Genomic DNA, 19,598 nt, shown 5'->3' with positions numbered 1-19,598 from the left:
GGGGTGCTCCTATTGCCCACAATTCTATCCTTTGTCTTTTTGATATAAACCACTCATAAAGGGCTGTTCTTAATAGTGAGATGAGATTTCATAGTCTTTAACTTGCATTTCACTTGTAAACTAAAAAGTGTAGTGTCATCTCATTGCCACTCCCCTTAACACTCTTACAAAATTGTCATGTAAAATATTGGTAATTTGCACACATTGCCATTTCTTGATGAAAGTCTTTCATAATCTTCATAGAGAAATTGAATACATTTGCTCATAAATGTATCCAGGTAACCTAGACTTTGAATTATGTACTCAGTTGAACTGATTGATAACATTATGAATTTGTTTCAACATAAGTTATACATTAACTTTTTTAAAGACTTATCCTTTGGAGAAAAATACAAGCACTGAGACTGGAAACAGGTCTCACGTTCTGCATAATGCCTATGAAGTGGGTTTCAATTCTTCTGCTGCTAGAGCTGGGTTGTTACTTCAGTTGTGGGAGTTGTGGAAAGGTGTTGGTGTGGCCCACGGAATACAGCCACTGGATCAACATAAAGACAATCCTGGATGAGCTTGTGAAGAGAGGTCATGAAGTCGTTGTTCTGACATCTTCAGCTTCCATTCTTGTAGATCCCAACAAAACATCCACTATTAAATTTGAGGTCTACCCAACATCTATATCTCAGGAGGATTTTGAGGATGCTTTCAAGAAACTCATTGATTTATGGACATATGACATGGCGCAAAGATCATTTTTGACATATTTTTCCAAAATGCAAGATATCACTTGGGAATATTATGATATAATTGAACAGCTTTGTAAAGATGTAGTTTTCAACAAGGAACTGATGAAAAAGCTACAGGAATCAAGATTTGATGTTGTTTTGGCAGATGCTGTTGGACCCTGTGGTGAGCTTCTAGCTGAAGTACTCAAAGCCCCTTTAGTGTACAGTCTCCGCTTCTCCTTTGGCTCTACAATTGAAAAGTATGCTGGAGGACTTCAACTCCCACCTTCCTATGTGCCTGTTGTTTTGTCAGAATTAAGTGACAAACTGACATTCATGGAGAGAGTGAAAAATATGTTATATGTGCTATATTTTGACTTTTGGTGCCAGTTGTTAAATGAGAAGAAATGGGATCGGTTTTATAGCGAAGTACTAGGTAAGTCAGATTTCACATAATAAGATTTCTTAAATATCATAATACCTGGGAAAGTTTCTATCACTACAAATGCATAAAGATTTAGATTTTATACACTAATGTAATATCACATAAAATGTCATACACATATTATTATGGAAATATTTAAAATTTAGCATGAATTTTAGAGTATTATGACCCATAGTTACTAGTACATTCTACAAGGTGATATGAAACAAGTGTAATAATTGCACATGTCAAAATATTTAAATATCCATTATTATTTATTTGTTTGCTGGAGGCTTTTTCATATAGGCACTTGAAACTCTCGGGGATGTTGAGTAGAGACATATAGGTTTCAAGAAAAATTATAAACTCATTCCAACAGTAAAAGTATTTCATTTAGAAGCAAAGGAAAAGCAAAGATGCAGAGTGCATTCATGGAAAGAACCATAGTCTCACTCCTGAACCTGGGTAAAACTTCCCCATATAATTTAGAGGGCTCTCTGAATTCTGAGAGAGAAATAAAGATCACCAACTCCTACAAAGAATGCATGGTTCATTTTGCCCTGGTTTTTGTTAGTTCACCACTGCAGGACATGCTCTTTTGAGTCCCATAAACAGTACAGTCCATGCAGAGCAGTGCCTAGAGGATACTCCTGGGAATGTGCTAAGGAATTTCTCTGAAGTGCTCGGGGACATATGGGGTTGCAGGAACAGAAACTGGTTGTCTATATTCAAGTCAAGTGCCTCTGCTATAACTCTGGTCCTGATTCACAAATAGTTTTTAAACACTTATTGATTAATTTTTTAAATTTGTTTTTCTATTTTATCTCATATAAAAATATGTGAAATGCTTCGAACATTTAAATTCTATGCATGAATTACAGTTGCATCGCAAGCAACTGTAATCTACCATACATTTTATGGTAAATGACATGAAATTGAAACTTAAATATATCTAGATAATTTGCATCAACAAAACGCAAATGATATTGCACCTTTGACACCATTGTATAAAGATCATGGTAGAAAATTTCTTGGGATATTCACATTACTCATTTTCATTATGTATACATTTATGAATTGCTTTGTGTTGTTTTGTTTTGTTATCTTTCAGGAAGACCTTCTAAGTTATCTGAGCTAATGGGGAATGCTGATTTCTGGCTCATTAGAACATACTGGGATTTTCAGTTTCCTCACCCAATCTTACCAAATTTTGAATTTGTTGGAGGACTGCACTGCAAGCCTGCCAAGCCCCTGCCCAAGGTAAGTCTGGTCCTATTTTTTCTGTTTACTCTAAATTTCATCTTCAGAAATCAAGCTAAAAAGAAAAGTTTATTTAAAAGAATAAACGGTAACGTTGTTGTCCCTTTGTTTATCGATTTGCTCCAGCAGGAACTAGTAACATCTCCATTGTGAGACTTGTTGTTACTGTTTTTGGCATATCAAACACGCCACAGTTAAAAATAAGTCTACAACAAAATTATTTAAAACAAGGTATCAACTTTATTTTCCCTTTCATATTCAAAAAACCCTCATTTGAGTCCCTAGGATTTGACATCAACTATTACACTTTGAGTGGCTATTTTTAGCCATGGAAGAAGTCTGTAGCAACTCTCACAACAAGCCTATAGAACATGGCTTTTAAGATCTTATGGAATACAAAACAATACATGGGTAAAGTTGCTAGATATAGAGGTAAATAGATATAAACATAGATTATAGTTTTATAAAGATATAAAGATATATAGATTTATATATAAAGACTTACATTTTGTGTTATAATAGAAAAGTCTAATACTTTTTCTATGTTTAAAAACTGCCCATAATATAACATTGGCAAGAACTTTGTGACTGCAAAGGATAAGATCATTTGTGATAGAAAGAAAAAACCTAATATGGTCTAAAATAAAACCAATTCTTTTATTTTCTTCGCTATTTGGCTCACACCCGATGATGCTTCAGGGTTACTCCTGGCTCTGCACTCAGGATTTGCTCCTGGTGGTGCTCAGGAAATCATATGGGATGCCGGGAATTGAACCTGATTGGCTACATGCAAGACAAATGCCCTACCCACTGTGCTATCATTCTAGCCCCAAAAACATTCCATTAAGATATAATTTAAAATCAGTATTCATTAAAAAAAAATGTTTTGGGGCTGGAGAGATAGCACAGCGGGTAGGGCGTTTTGCCTTGCACTCGGCAAGCTTGCCTCTTTGTGAACATCAGGGGTGGTGAATTTTTTTTTCTCTTTTTTTTTTCTCTTTTCTTCTCTCTTTTTTTTTCTAGGGGTGGTGAATTTTGACCTTGAAAAGATAAGGGTATTGTATGCATTCAGACATTTGGGGGAGTAGTGCATGCATTCAGACATTTGGGGGAGCAGGCAGCAAAAACACGCATAACCTGCTTGTCTAGCCTGAGGCCCATCCCAATATAAACGCTGTCCCACATAGAATCACTGTCTCCTGAGCATTGTCTGGAGTGACCTCTGAAGAGAGAGCCAATAGCAATCTCTGAATACAACCCCTGACCACTGAGGACGAGCTTGGGGATGGTGCAAAACCCATCAAAACATACAGAAAGAAGTCTGGCTGGCCATTTCCAAACCAGGTAAAACATCAGGTCTTGAAAATGACCAAGAAGTCACGTCATGAACACACACAGGTATCCAGGGACCTGGCTAGACAACCATGAGAGGATTAGACAACCATGAGAGGATTTTTTCAGTCTGAAACTTACCAGCAGTCAGTAGGCAGCCATAGGTGTGAGACAAGTATCTGACTGTCACACCCAGGCAGGGGCAGGTTTTAGAGCAAATGAATAGGATTCAATCCCATCTGGCATTAAAGCAGTGTTCAAGAACGTTTTGTGTCTCAAGAGTTGAAGGAGGCCAAGCAGAAAGACGGGGTTCAGCATGTCAGCTATATGTGCTCTTCTGAGAGCCAATCTAGATGCTGTCCGAGCACAACAGGTGTGCTTATTAGGAGTCCTCATGGGCAGCTTCAAGAAGCTGTAATCCCTGTTGAGCATGTTGAGGGGATTTGATCAAGAGTATGTTGATTCCTCTCAGTGGTGGTACTTACTGAGACCTGCAGCCTCTCTGGAATGCAAAAACAGTAAGAGAAAGTTAGGGATTCGTACCTACATAGAAAAAATCAGAATGCACTACAAAACTTTTCCACAGACAGAATCATAACCCCTGAACCATGTGAGGACACGATAGGTGTCAGGGGCCTTTGCAGTCTTCAGAGAGGACACGTGCAGGAGCGTTTTGTGCTTAGCACAGTGACTTACTTGCTGTTAGTCACATGACCTTTGGCAGAAGCTAATCTGCTTTACTACTAATACAGCAACTTTTTTTTTAAATTTTATTGAATCACTTAAGATAATTATAAGCTTTCATGTTTAGGTTACAATCACTCAATGATCAAACACTCATCCCTCCACAAGTTCACATTCCCCACCACCAATATCTCCAGTATATCCCCCCTTTCCCACTCTCCCCCTGCCTCCATGGCAGACAATATTCCCCATACTCTCTCTCTACTTTGGGGCATTATGGCTTGCCACACAGACACTGGGAGGTCATCATGTTTGGTCCATTATCTACTTTCGGCACACATGATTTGTGGAATATAGACTAATACCGCAGCTTTGATATTTGTCTATACCCTCACAGAAAGCTCATCTATTTTTCTTAGATAGGTAGAGCTGTGTTCAGCTGTTTACTGTAGCGATTGAATCATTGGATTGAAATACACAATAAAGGCTTAAGTAAATCACCAGGATTTTTTCAACCAATAACTCCAAGCCTCTTTATACGCTAATGTCTCTTGCCCTTATTTAGGCCGCAGGGACAGGGGACAGGAAGAGTGAACTGGAAATTATTGCCCTGTTTTACAGATTCTAATATTAGAATATAAAATAGTAGTTTTTTTTATTATTTTTCTACATATTATTTGCAAAATAAAAAGCGATATAGTTAGCACCACTGATGGAATATGTTTGGAGTTTTCCCTGTAGCCAGAAATGGTATGTGATTCATGCTCAATTAAACAATATGCATACTCCTTTAAAAATTAAAGCAGAAGGGGCAGGAGATGCAGCACAGAGGCAAAGGCGTGTAGACAATGTTAAGATTGCCCGAACCCTGGGGCAATCACCGGCAACACATAATGCTGAAAAATCTCTGGGGGCATCCCTAGAGGATCCTGAGCATCTCCTGCTGAGTCTCTGGTCCTTAACAGCACAGCTGGGGCGGTTCATGTCACTCTTCACACAGCAGAGCACTTCCAAATGCCCTTGCATTGAACTCTTGGCCGCATTGGCCAAAGGTCATTCTGAAGAGCGCCTGGTCACCTCCACACCACTTAAGAGAACATGATCTCCCAAGGTGAAACTTTTAACTCTGTTTGATTCAGTGATTTTATTCCTGCGCCCATACCTAAGAACACAAGCTTCTTCATTAAAAATATATGTGCACTCCTATATTCCTGGCTGCTTTGTTCACAATATTCACTTTTGGGAAAGTGTGTGATGACAAAAAACTCTTGAAAATTGTCAACATAAGTGACGTTCTCATGTGGTGGCTGAGATCCTGGTGAAGGAGGATGGAGGGACAACCCTGAAGTGACACTGCGGAAGTGCTAGAAGGTTTTACACACTTTGATGGAAGACGAAGGGCAGCAACCTTACATGTCTTAAGTCATAAATGCAGTATTGCAATTACGTTAACTCAATCAGAAAGAAAATAATGTCTACAATTCTAATCATATGTGTGTATTTAGCAATCATTTTTAAATACCTTTTTTACTCTAATAAAAACATTAAAATGTTTTATTTGTGTACGTTTATGTAGAACACCTTTAGATATCATTGTGTGTGTTGCCAGGTTTGAACAAAGAGGCTCACACCTAGATGCCAAGTGCTCCATTCCAGAGTCACGACTCTGGCCCAATAAGGTATGACATGGTCTTGCTCGCCATTAAGGAGAAAATTCTTTCTTTCTAGGAAATGGAAGAGTTTGTTCAGAGCTCTGGAGAAAATGGTATTGTGGTGTTTAGTCTGGGGTCAATGGTCAGTAACCTGCCTGAGGAGAAAGCCAATATGATTGCATCAGCCCTCGCCCGGATTCCACAAAAGGTTAGTATTAAGAAAAAGTAGTAATAATATGCTAAATTTGTAATTGTAGATTATGGTTTATAAAAGATAATTGCATATTTAGGGTTTATAAACCTGTTATAGTGTCTAAACGTGGAGTGATAGACTGCATGTAGCTCTCCAGTTTTCCCAGTACCATTTGCTGAATAGGCTTTCTTGGCTCTACTTCCCACGTCTTGCTCCTTTGCCAAAGATTAAGTGATCATAGGTTTAAGAGTCTGTGTCAGTATATTCAACACTACTCCATTGGTCTGTATTCTGTTTCTACTGCAACACCACGCTCTTTTAATTACTACTGCTTTGCAGTACAGCTTGAAGTTAGGAAAGGTGATGCCTCCCTCTTGTTTCCCAATAGTTGATTTAGCTATTCGTGGGGGTTTATTGTTCCACATGAATTTCAGTAGTCATTTGTCTATTTCTATGAAAAATCTCATGGGTGTCCTTATAGGGACCACAATGAATCTGTACAATGCTTTGGGGATGTTGCCCTTTTGATGTGTTAATCCTTTGGAGCCATGAGCAGGGGATATGTCTCATTACCTCTTGTCCTCTGTCATTTACTGAAGTAGTGTTTTGTGAAAAACATCTGTCAGAGGGTGAGGGAGTGGGGAGCCCCAGTGGCTCTTCCCATCGTTCCCCCGCCCCGTGGTTTTGGGGGTTCTGTCCCTGGCTGCTAGCCCAGCAGGAGCAGCCTGGTCCATGGGGCACACAAAAGAGGAAACAAGGGCCAATTGCCCTTGTTTGATTGATCAATTGATCAATTGATTGATCAATTGCCTTTTATTCCATTCTCTCCCATCTCTCTCTCCATTTCTCTCCCTGCTCTTTATCTCTCCTCTCTCTCCATTCTGCTGCTCAATCCTCCTTCACTAGTCTCTCCCCTTCTTTGTCTCCCCCCCCCCCTGCCCCTAGGCTACACACAGCCAGGTAGCAAAGTTAACATTAAAAAGCCCTTCCTGAGGCCAGCAGGCAAAATACCTCTTAAGGAGTTTTTCTCCTTTCCTTAGTCCAAAACTCATTAACATCTTAATACTAGTTATTTTTGTATGGACATAGCAAGAGATACATTGAGGTTTGCAAGGCAGCTCTCCTGACAACATCTTGCCACAGACTCAGACTACAGCACTCAGACCAGATTAATTATTCCTAACCCTAGCAGGGTCCGAATCTAGTTACTACCTTTTGGATAATGACAGCATTTGTCCATGACCAAGCTCTTAACTTATAGTTAAGCATTAGGCGCTTTGGCCAGGCCCATCTCGATGCCAGGGTAACACATAACTCACCGCTTGCCCTGGGTCTGTCTCGTCCCTCTTCGGAACTCTGCTTTTGGGGGTGCTAGTAAATAAGGGCAACTCAGGCTTATGTCTAGAGAACAGATGCCCAGGAGGAAAATATCATGTGGAGTCAAATGACTCCCAGGTTACAAAAGCATAGCATTTGCTACAGTCTTCCTGTGTCCATACAAAAAGGACATTGCTCTGAATAAACTATGCAAAGGACTCAAGGAGAAGAGAAAAACAATATTTACAAGTCAACAGGACACTAAGAAAGAAGCTACAAATAAACGAAGAGGAGTGGGAGCACTGCAACAGGAGTAACCCAATAAACCTAAACTACCTGAGGCTATGTTATCTACAGTGTTTTGTGGTTTTCTTTGTTCAGGTCATTCACCTCTTTAGTTAAGCTGATTCTGAGGTACTTGATTTTCTGATGAACTATTGTGAACACTATGTTTTTTTTAATATTTTTTTCTTCTCTTTCATTATTTGTATATAGGTAAGTAATAGGCTTTTGAGTATTGATTTTGCAACCTGCCACTTTGCTATACAAACCAATTCTTTCTTTTTTTTAATTTTTTTAAATTTTATTGAATCACTGTGAGATAGTCGCAAGCTTTCATGTTTGGGTTACAATCTCACAAAAACACCCAGCCCTCCACCAGTGCACATTCCCAACCACCAATATCCCAGGTATACCCTTGCTTTCCCACCATCCCCCTGCCTCTAAGGCAGACAATACTCCCCATACTCCTTCTCTACTTTTGGGCATTATGGCTTGCAACACAGACACTGGGAGGTCATCATGTTTGGTCCATTATCTACTTTTGACATGCATCTCCCATCCCAACTCATTCCACCAGCCATCATTTTCATAGTGATCCTTCTCTATTCCATCTGCCTTCTCCCCTCCACCCAAGAAGCAGTCTTCCAGCTATGGGGCAATCCCCCTGGCCCTTGTATCTACTGTCCTTGGGTGTCAGCCTCATATGATGCTACTCTACACTCTACAAATGAGTGCAGTCCCTCTATGTCTGTCCCTCACTTTCTGACTCATTTCACTTAGCATGTTACTCTCCATGTCTATCCATTTATAAGCAAATTTCATGATTTCATCTCTCCTAATAGCTGCATAGTATTCCATTGTGTAGATGTACCAAAGTTTCATTAACCAGTCATCTGTTTTAGGGCACTCGGGTTGTTTCCATATTTTGGCTATTGTAAACAGTGCTGCAATGAATACATAAGTACAGATGTCATTTCTACTGTACTCTTTTGCATCCATGGGATATATTCTCAGAAGTAGTATTGCGGGGTAATATGGAAGCTTAATTTCTAGTTTTTGAAGGACTGTCCATATTGTTTTCCAGAAAGTCTGGACCAGTTGGCATTCCCATCAACAGTGAAGGAGTGTCCTATTTTCCCCACATCCACCCCAGCACTGGTTGCTTTTGTTCTTTTGAATGTGTGTCAGTCTCTGTGGTGTGAGATGATATCTCATTTTTTGTTTTGATTTGCATCTCCCTGATGACTAGTTATGTAGAGAATTTTTTCATATGCCTTTTGGCCATTTGTATTTCCTCAAGAAACTTCTGTTCATTTCTTCTCCCCATTTTTTTGATGGGTTGGAGGTTTTTTTCTTATTCAATTTTACAAGTATATTGTATATCCTGGATACTAACCCATTATCAGATGGATATTGGGTAAATATTCTTTCCCATTCTGTGGGCTCTTTCTGTATTTTGGTCACTGTTTCTTTTAAAGTGCAGAAGCTTTTTAGTTTGACTAGTCCCATTTGTTTACGTTTGCTTCCACTTGCATGGTTAGTGCTGACCAATTATTTCTAGGAGCTTTTTGTAGAGTCTTAATGATTTTCTAAGTATAATATCATGTCATTGCAAGTCGTGATAGGTTGGCTTCTGCCTTTCCTATCTGGATGCCCTTGATATCTTTTTCTTGCCTAACTGCTGTGACAAGTACTTCTAGTTATATATTGAATAGAAGTGGTGAGAGTTGGAAACCTTGTCTTGACCCTGATCTTAGAGGAACAGCTCTTAGTCTTTCCCCAGTGAGAATAATACTTGCTGTGGGCTGTGGTAGATGGCTTTGACTATACTGAGGTCAGCTCCTTCAACTTCTATTTTGTTTAGAGTTTTGATCATGAATGGGTGTTAGATGTTATCAAATGCTATCTCTGCATTGATATGTTCATATGGTTTTTATCATTTTATTTATTGATATGGTTCATTATGCTTATTGACTTGCGAATGTTAGACCATGCTTTCATCCTCAGGACAAATCCTACTTGGTCATTAGGTATCATCTTCTTGATGAGTCTTTGAATTCTATATTTCAATATTTTGTTGAGGATCTTTGTATCTGTGTTCATAAGGAATATAGGCCTGTAATTCTCTTTTTGTGTGGTCTCTGTCTGCTTTTGGTATCAGGGTGATAGTAACTTCATAGAAACTGTTCGGAGTGTTTCTGTTTCTAGAATTTACTAGAGAAGCTGTAACAAGATTGGGAGTAGGTCCTCTTTAAAAGTTTGGAAGAATTCCCTAGTTAATCCATCTGAGGCAGGACTTTTGCCTGATGGAGACTTTTGATTGCTATTTCAATTTCCTCCATAGTGACAGGACTGTTCAGGTATTTCAAATCTTCGTAGGTCAGTCTTTGGAGGTGATAGGAGTAAAGGAACTTAATCGTTTCTTTAAGGTTTTCTTGTGATATGGCATAAAGATCCTCAAAATAATCTCTGATGATACTTTAAGTACCTGTAGTTTGTATTGTGATGCCCCCTCTTTCATTTCTACTTTTGTTTAGTAGGAGTCTTTCTTTCTTTTTCTGTGTGTCTTGCTAGTAGTTTATCGATCTTATTTTTTCTCATTGAACCAGCTCTTGGTTTCATTAATCTTTTGGATTTTTTTTGGCCTCCAAGCTCATTAATTTCTGCTCTAAATTTTATTATTTCCTGCTTCCTGTCTGTTTTGGGCTGCTTTTGTTCGTTATTTTCCAAGATTTTAAGCTGTGAGGTTAAATTACTTATGTAGACTTGTCTTCCTTTCGAAGAAATGCTTTCAGAGCCATAAACTTTATTCTTAAAACTGCTTTTGCTCTGTCCCATAAGTTTTGGTAACCAGTGTCTTAATTTTCATTTGTTTCCAGGAATCTTTTGATTTCCTCTAAGACACTGGGTTTTCAGTAGTGGGCTATTTAATTTCTAGGTGTTTAATTTGATTCTATACTTCTGTGTGTGACTAACTAATATTTTCAGCACATTATGGTCTTAAAAGATCATTGTTACATTGTGGATCCTTTAAATTTTATAGAGCTACGTTTTGTGACCCAGAATATGGTCTCCCTTGGAGAATGTCCGTTGTGCATTGGAGAAGAATGTGTATTCAGCTTTTGGGGGATTAAATGCCACACACACACACACACACACACACACACACACACACACACAGAGCCCCTCTTCCACTTCTTTCCACAAATAAAGTATGTACTTTCTGAGCTTTAGTCTGATTGATCTATTGAGAAGTGATAAAGTGGCATTTAAATCTCAAACTGTGGTATTGTGTTGTTATCAATGTCTCTTTTCAAGTCTATAATCAGTTATTCTAAGTATTGTATTGGTCCCTCATTAGTCACATGTGCATTTAGGACTATGAGTTCTTCCTGATGAACAGATCCCATGTTTATTAAGAAATTACCTTCCTTGTCTCGATATAGTTATTTTGAAACCTCTGTGTTCATTTTATTGTTGAAGATCTGGAGTGAACATAGGCATAACATAGAAATTGGCAATTTCTACATTTTAATTTAGATCATGAAGAATACTGGAAAATTTCCACATCAAAATCTATTGCTATGGATACAGAGAAGTTTGTTGTACATACTATAGAATTGGAGAAACAATAGTGATACTTTTTGCTGTGTGCAGACATGCTAATAGTCAGTGGGGGTAAAAACTCCATAATCTTGCATTTCTTTTCACTATCCATTCCATTTATAGAACCAATATTCACTGATTTCCAATATTTCTGCAATTTTCACCTGTAAAAATTATAACATATCAACCTAAATATAGAAAAAAATTGCTTTCTAAATGTTTTTCTGATAATGACCCTGATATTGGAGAGCCAAACAAGCTAACATTTTCTATGATGAATATGTGAATGATTATTTAAAAATTATTGATAAAAATATTATTTACTCTCTTGAACAACTGATGTTATGCAGCAATCTTTATTCAATCCTAATGTATTGGTTGATAATGAAAGAATGAGTCAGATCTAACAGTGGATATAAGTAAATTTCTTTATCTGAATAGTTATTTAAAAATCAAATAATAATGAACAGTCAGTTAATAATGATACTGGAACACATGTGGACCTTAAATTTTTTTACTACCTTATTAAATTTTGAAGGTCTAAAATTTCATAAATGCGTGAATTGATTATTTATGGCCACATTACTTGATATATTGATGTGAAGCATATTATATTTATATTTTCTTGAATATAAAATAAGCGCTGTGCATGTTTTTCTATTATAATAGTGTTCTAGCTCTGCATGTTTTTGTATTATAATTGTGTACTAGCAGTGTTGTCTCTAACTACCTCTTTGCCTATTGAAGTACCTTCTGTAGAAGGATTATAAATGTAACTAAACCATCTTTTGTGGTCTTAGCATTAAACATGCAAATTAAACATTTAAAGTGTAACTAGTCGATTGACACCCTTTGCTTAATGTTTACAGGTTATCTGGAGGTTTGATGGCAAGAAGCCTGATACCTTAGGGGCAAATACTCGGCTGTACAAATGGATCCCCCAGAATGACCTACTTGGTAAGACTGGAACACACACACTGAAACAAGACTAAATCCTACTTGAGTGGCATTCATTCACAAGAAATAAAAATTACCACACATAGCAACAAAATTCAATCGATAAAAGTTAACTAACATATTTATTTTTCCAAGTCTATAGTGGGAGGGTGATATGTACTAGTTGGCATTTTTTAATATTTATTTCCTTCTGGCCTCATCAAGGTATCACATTTCAGATGTCATTGTTTTCCACAAAGAAGTTCTCATCAATCCTGAATTAACTCTGTCTTCTAGTTCTATCTCCGGTTTCAATTCTTTCCTCTTCTTTGGGGGTCTTCAGTACAATTGAAAGCTAACAGCAACTTATTTTCTGCTAATGACTCTACTTCCTCTAGGAAAATTCCCATAGAATCTTTCATGAAATGAACATATCATGAGAAATACGTCATCTTTCCTTTCCTCTAATTGCAGTATATTTCCTGGATACCTTAGACCTTTTATCTTAGACAAAGTTCCTCTTAAGGAAAACAATGAAAATTTTAATTTTCATCCTTTCAATGCCCTCAACATTATAAAACATCATTACTCCTTATATAGTCTTGTCAATATTGGCTAAAAAGAACAAAAATCCATACTTTAAGTATTTTCAAAGAATAAAGCAAGAATTCAAGGAAATGCAAAAGCTGCAGGGTGATGGAGATTGGGATACATAAGTTGCATTTTCAATGGTCTGAGTGAGATTCCTGTCATCACAGGGTCCCATAGTCACACTTGTGTCAGTTCTCTGTGCCCCAAGTCAGCAGCATTACATCTCCTGCCCACTATACCTAACCCTCCCTGTCTGGACAATATCCCTGGAATAAACAGCCTACTCTAAGATCATGATAGCTGCAAAAAGCAATCATTGTTTTTTCAGTAACTGTGGTATAATACATGTAGAGGTAACAATATAAGATAAAGTCCTGAAAGCAAGGTCTTATATGCTATTTATTAAACATTCAGGGTTTTTAAAAAAACTTGAGCTACTCTGTACTTTTCCAGGTTTCTGAAGAAAAAGATTTCCTTCATTTAAACGATTGGGGCTCCTATTTATAAGGAACAGTAGAAAAGAAACTGCTTTGGGAGCCAGAATGATAGTACAGCTGATAGAGTACTTTCCTTGCACACTGCGAGCCCACGTCTGATCCCCTGCACCCCATATGGTCTCTCAGCCACAACAGGAGTTATCCCTGAGTGCTGAGTCTGGAACAAGTTCTGAACGTTGTCTGGCTTTGCCCTAAAATCAAAATACTTACACTTACTTGATAAATAAAATAAAAAATTAAAAAATAAAATGACTTTCATGATATACACCTGAAACTCAAATGTAGTATTATAATGCCTGTCACTTCAATATAAAAATGATTAAATATCTGAAAAGTCTAGACAAGGACATTGTAATAAAACAAAATACATAAGGAAGCACATAGATTCATAGATGAATCACATGTAAAGGAAATTCATTTTAACGTCACTTTCTGTAAGAAATAGCTCTTTTGTGTATATTATTAAAAAAGCGAAGTCACGGAGACTCAGCACACACAACTTGACTGCACACACAAGACCAGATCCTAGAGCTTGCTCGCAGTGACCGTAATGCAGAGGCAAGAGAAGCTCTCACACAGCCATGTGTGGCCTAAACTGCCAAGCCAAAAATTAAAAAAGAAATAAAGAAGAAACTAGTCTTCTTCACATGAATTCAGATTTGGCGCAATACCATCTCTTTTTTACCCAATTTTTTTAATGATAGCTACTATACAAGCCTTTTTTAAAATGCAGTGGGTCAGGACAATAGTATGGTGGAAAGTTAAATTGTCCTCATGTGGCTGACCTTAGTTTCATCACTGCATCCCAAGAGGTCCCCCGTGCACTGCCAGGAGTAATCCAGAGAGCAGCGTTCAGTGTCCCAAATACCAAAACAAATAAATAAACCAAAAATCACATCATCTGTATACAAAATCACATGATGCAATGGTACCATTTCAATGACTAGTATAAGAGAGTTACTTATTATGAAAGTGCTGTTGAATACAATGTAACATCACAATATAGAAGTCTTATTTCTTATTTCCTAAAATTCACTCAATTTTAGGTAATCCCAAAACCAAAGCTTTCATCACTCATGGTGGGACCAACGGCATCTATGAAGCAATCTACCACGGGGTGCCTATGGTGGGCATGCCCCTGTTTGCAGATCAGCCAGATAACATCGCTCATATGCAGGCCAAGGGGGCAGCTGTCAGGGTGGATATAAGAACAATGTCAAGTTCAGATTTGCTCAATGCATTGAAGACAGTCATCAATGATCCTTTGTGAGTATCACAATACTTTAACAAATAATATCTATACATAGGAACTTTTGCCAATACATATTTATATCATTTAAAAGATTAAATGTGCAGTGAATAGGATTAAGCCCATCTTACTAACATTTTTCAACCATTTATTTAATAGTTCTATTTACTCATTAAGTTATTATGTAACAGATTACTGTGAAAGCTTGCAGCTTAAACCATGTAAATATTTATAAGAAATTGAAGAATATTTCTAGTGCCATAGAAATCTCAGAGCTAGAGAATGAAGAGTCTACATTTAAATAACTACAACTAGTCAGATTCAAATTCTGAAATGTATATATGATCAATCTCAATAAATAACATCTAATGGTTTGCTCATATAAAAGTGTTTTCCTAATATAGATAGTTTATAGATAGCATTCACCTAAACTATATATTTTGAATGCCTGCAGTAAAATTTAGGACATTTCAAAAGTCTCACACACTTATGGCCAGAAATATACCTTAGTGAGTAGGGTCTTGTTTGCATGCAGCTGACTTGGTTCCAATCTCCAGAATTCCATATATGGTTCCCTGAGTGTTGGCAAGAGCAACTCCCAATCTCAGAGACAGGAAGAAGCCTCAGCACTGTTGGCTACGTCTGAAAAAACAAACAAAAGAAACGCAGACAAAAATCTTACACACACTGTAAGACCTATAGAACTCTTCCACTCTAATCGAACAGCAATTCATATTCTATGTTTATCAAATATTCTAGTAGGAACATTTTGTACAAATGAAATCATGTCAAATATGCAGTCATATTCATCTAGCTTTCTTCATTTAACATAATATACCTTATTACTTTATTCATGTGGTAATTTTTTACAGCTGAAAAATAGTTTTGGGTTGGCTATATCACATTTCTTATCCATTAATCATACGCGAACTTTTTTTTCTACTATGACTTCTATGAATTTTTTATGCATTTATTTGTTGTTGAGCAAATGTTTTCATTTCTCTGGGCATATTTCTGAGAGCAGTTTTCCTTGGATATCACTGGGAGTTTTCCTTGAATATATGGTGACATTTACAAAGAAATGTCTATCTGAAGCCCAGAGACTTTTTGATACTTTATTTTTCATTTATTTTTTATATTTTATAAAGCAATTTATAAAGTATTTTTTAAAGTAATTCATGATATCAGCAACTATCACCCGATCTGCCTGTTGTTCGTCGTCTACAAGTTAATCACTCAAATCATCCTGAATAGGATTGGCAGAACACTAGACAGAGGACAACCATGCGAGCAAGCTGGGTTCCAAAAAGGATTCAGCATGACAAACCATATTCACATGGTGACCAAGCTCATTTAGTTCTCACGAGAGTTCAAGATGCTGCTCTGTCTAATGTAGTGGATTTAAAAAGGCCTTTGATTCTGTTGAGACGGAAGCGGTCATCGAAGTCCTAGCCAAACGGTGTGTTCAAGCTCAGTACATCAGGATCTTCCAAGAACTGTATTACCGATTCACCACCAGGATCTCACCATTCTACAAGGAAGTGACCATCAATGTAATGAGAGGGTTTCGGCTGGGTGATACATTTCACCGAAACTCTTCAGTGCCACCCTCAAGAATGTCGTGTGACAACTGGAATGGGAAGGAATGGGAGTGAAGATAGATGGTCGGCAACTAAACCACCTCTGCTTTGCTGATGACATCATTCTAATAACAACAAACATTAGCCAAGCGGCATGAAATCTGGCTGACTTTGATCATGACTGTGGTAAGGTCAGACTGCAGCTGAATCTCACCAAGACAATGTTCATGAGTAACAGACTAGTTCCTGATGTTCCATCTGCTCTCAATGGAACAAACATCTCCAAATTACACTATTTATGTGTACCTAGGTTGAGAACTCAACATGACAAACGACTGGGCACCAGAGTTTCGCAGGAGGAAGAGAGCAGCATGGAACACCTTCAAGAGCATTGAAGAAGTGGTTACGAGGATGAAGAACCTCTGGCTCCGGGCACATCTTTTCGACTCCACCATTCGTCCTGCACTAACATACGATGTTACTAACACCAACTTGAGCAAATCGATGAGCAATAGGATGACAAGTGATACAAGTGATAAAGTAATTCACAAAATTTCATTACATTTAAAATTCAAACACCAATCACACCACCATTACATCTTCCCACCACCATACAAAAAGTATCCTTAGAGGAAAGAGTATGGAGATTGTTGTATTTCACCCAGGGGTCATTAAGCCCTTCTATAAGAGATCAATGACTTTTTCCTTGTTTTATAAAGGTTGAGCCTTGTGTGCCTATGTGTGTGTGTGTGTGTGTTTTTCAAAAATGTGTATTTCCCTCTAAGATTGGTTGCCTCCTACTTTGAACCCTATCAAATGTGGTGAGGTAATCCTGGAGTGTTGGTTTCGTATGTGGTTTGAAGTATCACATAGCCTCGAACGAGGAACAGATTCACTCGTGGGTGATGCTTGGCCCAAGTGTGTGGAGAGTCACCGTGAGTGTAGTAGCGGTTGAGTTCTGGAGGTTTTTGGCAGCCAGGGCTGAATCCCTTGGGGCGGAGAGGGGTCTCAACTGCCCCACTCCAGGGCGCCCCAAGTGAAACAGCCTGGCACGCGGTCAAGTGGCATGGTTATGGTAAAGGTCATGTTATGCTCCCTTCCGGGGGAGAAGGACCAACTTTTTGATATTTTAAACATTAACTGTGAGATTTTTTCCCCACTGTGGCCAAAGCATTTTATCAGAAGTCTTTTCTATTAGCACAATCCCAGCAGGCATTGGTTTTCATGAAAACATTGGTTTTCAGTTATAATATTATTTTAAATTTTCCTTGTACTTCAGTTATTAAGTTTTTTTCATATGACTAAGACATCATTTATTCTTTTCTGAAAAATACACATGCTAAATTGTTAAAAACATTAAACCCAGAGTTCATTTAAACCCAGAATGAAGAGTTGATGTTTACATTAAGAAGTAATATTGCTTCTTAATATTTGATATGTTCGAGCGGACACCTGTAACATCTCTCATTGAGAGACTTATTGTTACTGTTTTTGGCATATCCAATATGCATGGGTAGCTTGCCAGGCTCTGCCGTGCGGGCTCCATACTGTCGGTAGCTTGCCGGGATCTCCAAGAGGGGCGGAGGAATATTATTATAACTAATTATGTAATAAAAATAATGACAGAATACATTATATTATTTCAAAGCATTTCCCATTCTAAGCAAATGATAATTCTGGTTTTTGACTGTATACTTAGAAACAGATACGGTTTTATGTATGATAACATGAATGCTAAATGTTTATGTATTTTAAAGTATTTCATGTTATGTATTTCATGTAATGTGATAAAGTTTATAATGTTTAACACAGTGTCTACCAATTTAAAATGTATTTCTACTCTCATGTTATTGTTGAATTAGAGAAATACTCAAAAACTCATTTTCTGAAAGAAAGTTTTTATTAATTTAAAATGTCAAAAGAATGATCAGTATTTAAAAAAATTAAGAAAATTTGAAATATAAAAGAGCTACAATGATATTGTATACTTAAATAGGCATGAACTAGCATTAAATCCCTTCAGAATAAATTGCATAAAAATTTCAAAACTGTCACAGGGTAATTAAAAATACACTTACATATGGTTGATAAGATGTACTTTTAATAAGATCACATGCACAATTAAATAATTATACTAAATATTGTTAATTACAAAAGTAGAAATGATCAACTTCAGAATAACTATGAAACAACTTAAAATCTACTAATCTAGGATATTTTAGGCAAGAATGGTTACTAAAATAAATGCAAATATTTCATAATGATAAGTGACCTACTTCATAAGGGACAATTGTCTCTGGTAACAAAAGGCTATTCTCTAAAAGATAAAACCAACATGTAACCATTTGTCATTAGAGAAAACTTTAAATGAATTGTCAATAACAAAAGATTTGCCAGAATAATGACATTTTTCCTAAAATTTTTTTGCAGAACACAGTTTGAGATCATAATACGCATGATATAAAATAATTGAGAACCTTGGGGCTTGAGCAATAGCACAACGGATAGGGCGTTTGCCTTGCATGTGGCTGACCCGGGTTCAATACCCAGTATCCATATGGTCCCCTGAGCACCCCCAGGAGTAATTCCTGAGTGCAGAGCCAGGAGTAACCACTGTGCAAAGCCGGGTGTGACCTAAAAAGAAAAAAAAAATTTGAGAACCTAATTCATTTCAAAAATTCATACATGAACTATAAGCCAAGATGCAGTTTATTAGAAAAATACACATGATATACAGTATATTTTCTTGAATTTCAAATAATCAGTATGAGAACAAAATAAAACAATTATCTTATATTCCTTCAATTTAAAATAGTTGTACGTTGAAAAATTCCTATTAAACTTTAAACTGCCAGTGAAAGCCACCCAAATATACTGCTGCATCTATAAACCTATGATATCAGCTTCATTATAGGGGTGACACTTAAAATCCCTCAAGGGAACACTTCAGCAATCTCACTTCTCTCAATGTGTCCTTTGTGGCTCTTCCTTAGGTATAAGGAGAATGCGATGAAATTAAGGGCAATTCAACGAGATCAGCCAGTGAAGCCTCTGGACAGGGCGGCCTTCTGGATCGAGTTCGTCATGCGCCACAAAGGAGCCAAACACCTGCGGCCCGCCTCCCACGGCCTCACCCTGCTCCAGTACCACTCTCTGGACGTCATCGGCTTCCTGCTGGCCTGCGTGGCAGCTGCCCTGTGGCTCATCACCAAATGCTGCCTGTGCTGTTGCCGGGTGTCTCCAAAATCAGGGAAGAAGAAGAAAAAGAGGCACTAG

At 37.5% G+C, this 19,598-nt stretch overlaps 1 protein-coding gene across 1 annotated transcript; it reads left to right on the top strand.

The window, feature by feature from the left end:
- Positions 1 to 431: 431 nt before the first annotated feature.
- Positions 432 to 19,598, top strand: LOC101554369 (UDP-glucuronosyltransferase 2B31-like). The gene is made up of 6 exons (XM_055140009.1): positions 432 to 1,155; positions 2,255 to 2,403; positions 6,148 to 6,279; positions 12,339 to 12,426; positions 14,540 to 14,759; positions 19,316 to 19,598. The coding sequence occupies exons 1-6, from the start codon at positions 432 to 434 to the stop codon at positions 19,596 to 19,598; spliced, it is 1,596 nt and encodes a 531-aa protein (XP_054995984.1).

This window comes from Sorex araneus, chromosome 5 (assembly GCF_027595985.1).
Source record: "Sorex araneus isolate mSorAra2 chromosome 5, mSorAra2.pri, whole genome shotgun sequence".
Lineage (NCBI taxonomy): Eukaryota > Metazoa > Chordata > Mammalia > Eulipotyphla > Soricidae > Sorex > Sorex araneus.
Note: the sequence above shows the minus strand (reverse complement) of the source record. Positions and strands in the feature narration are given on the sequence as shown.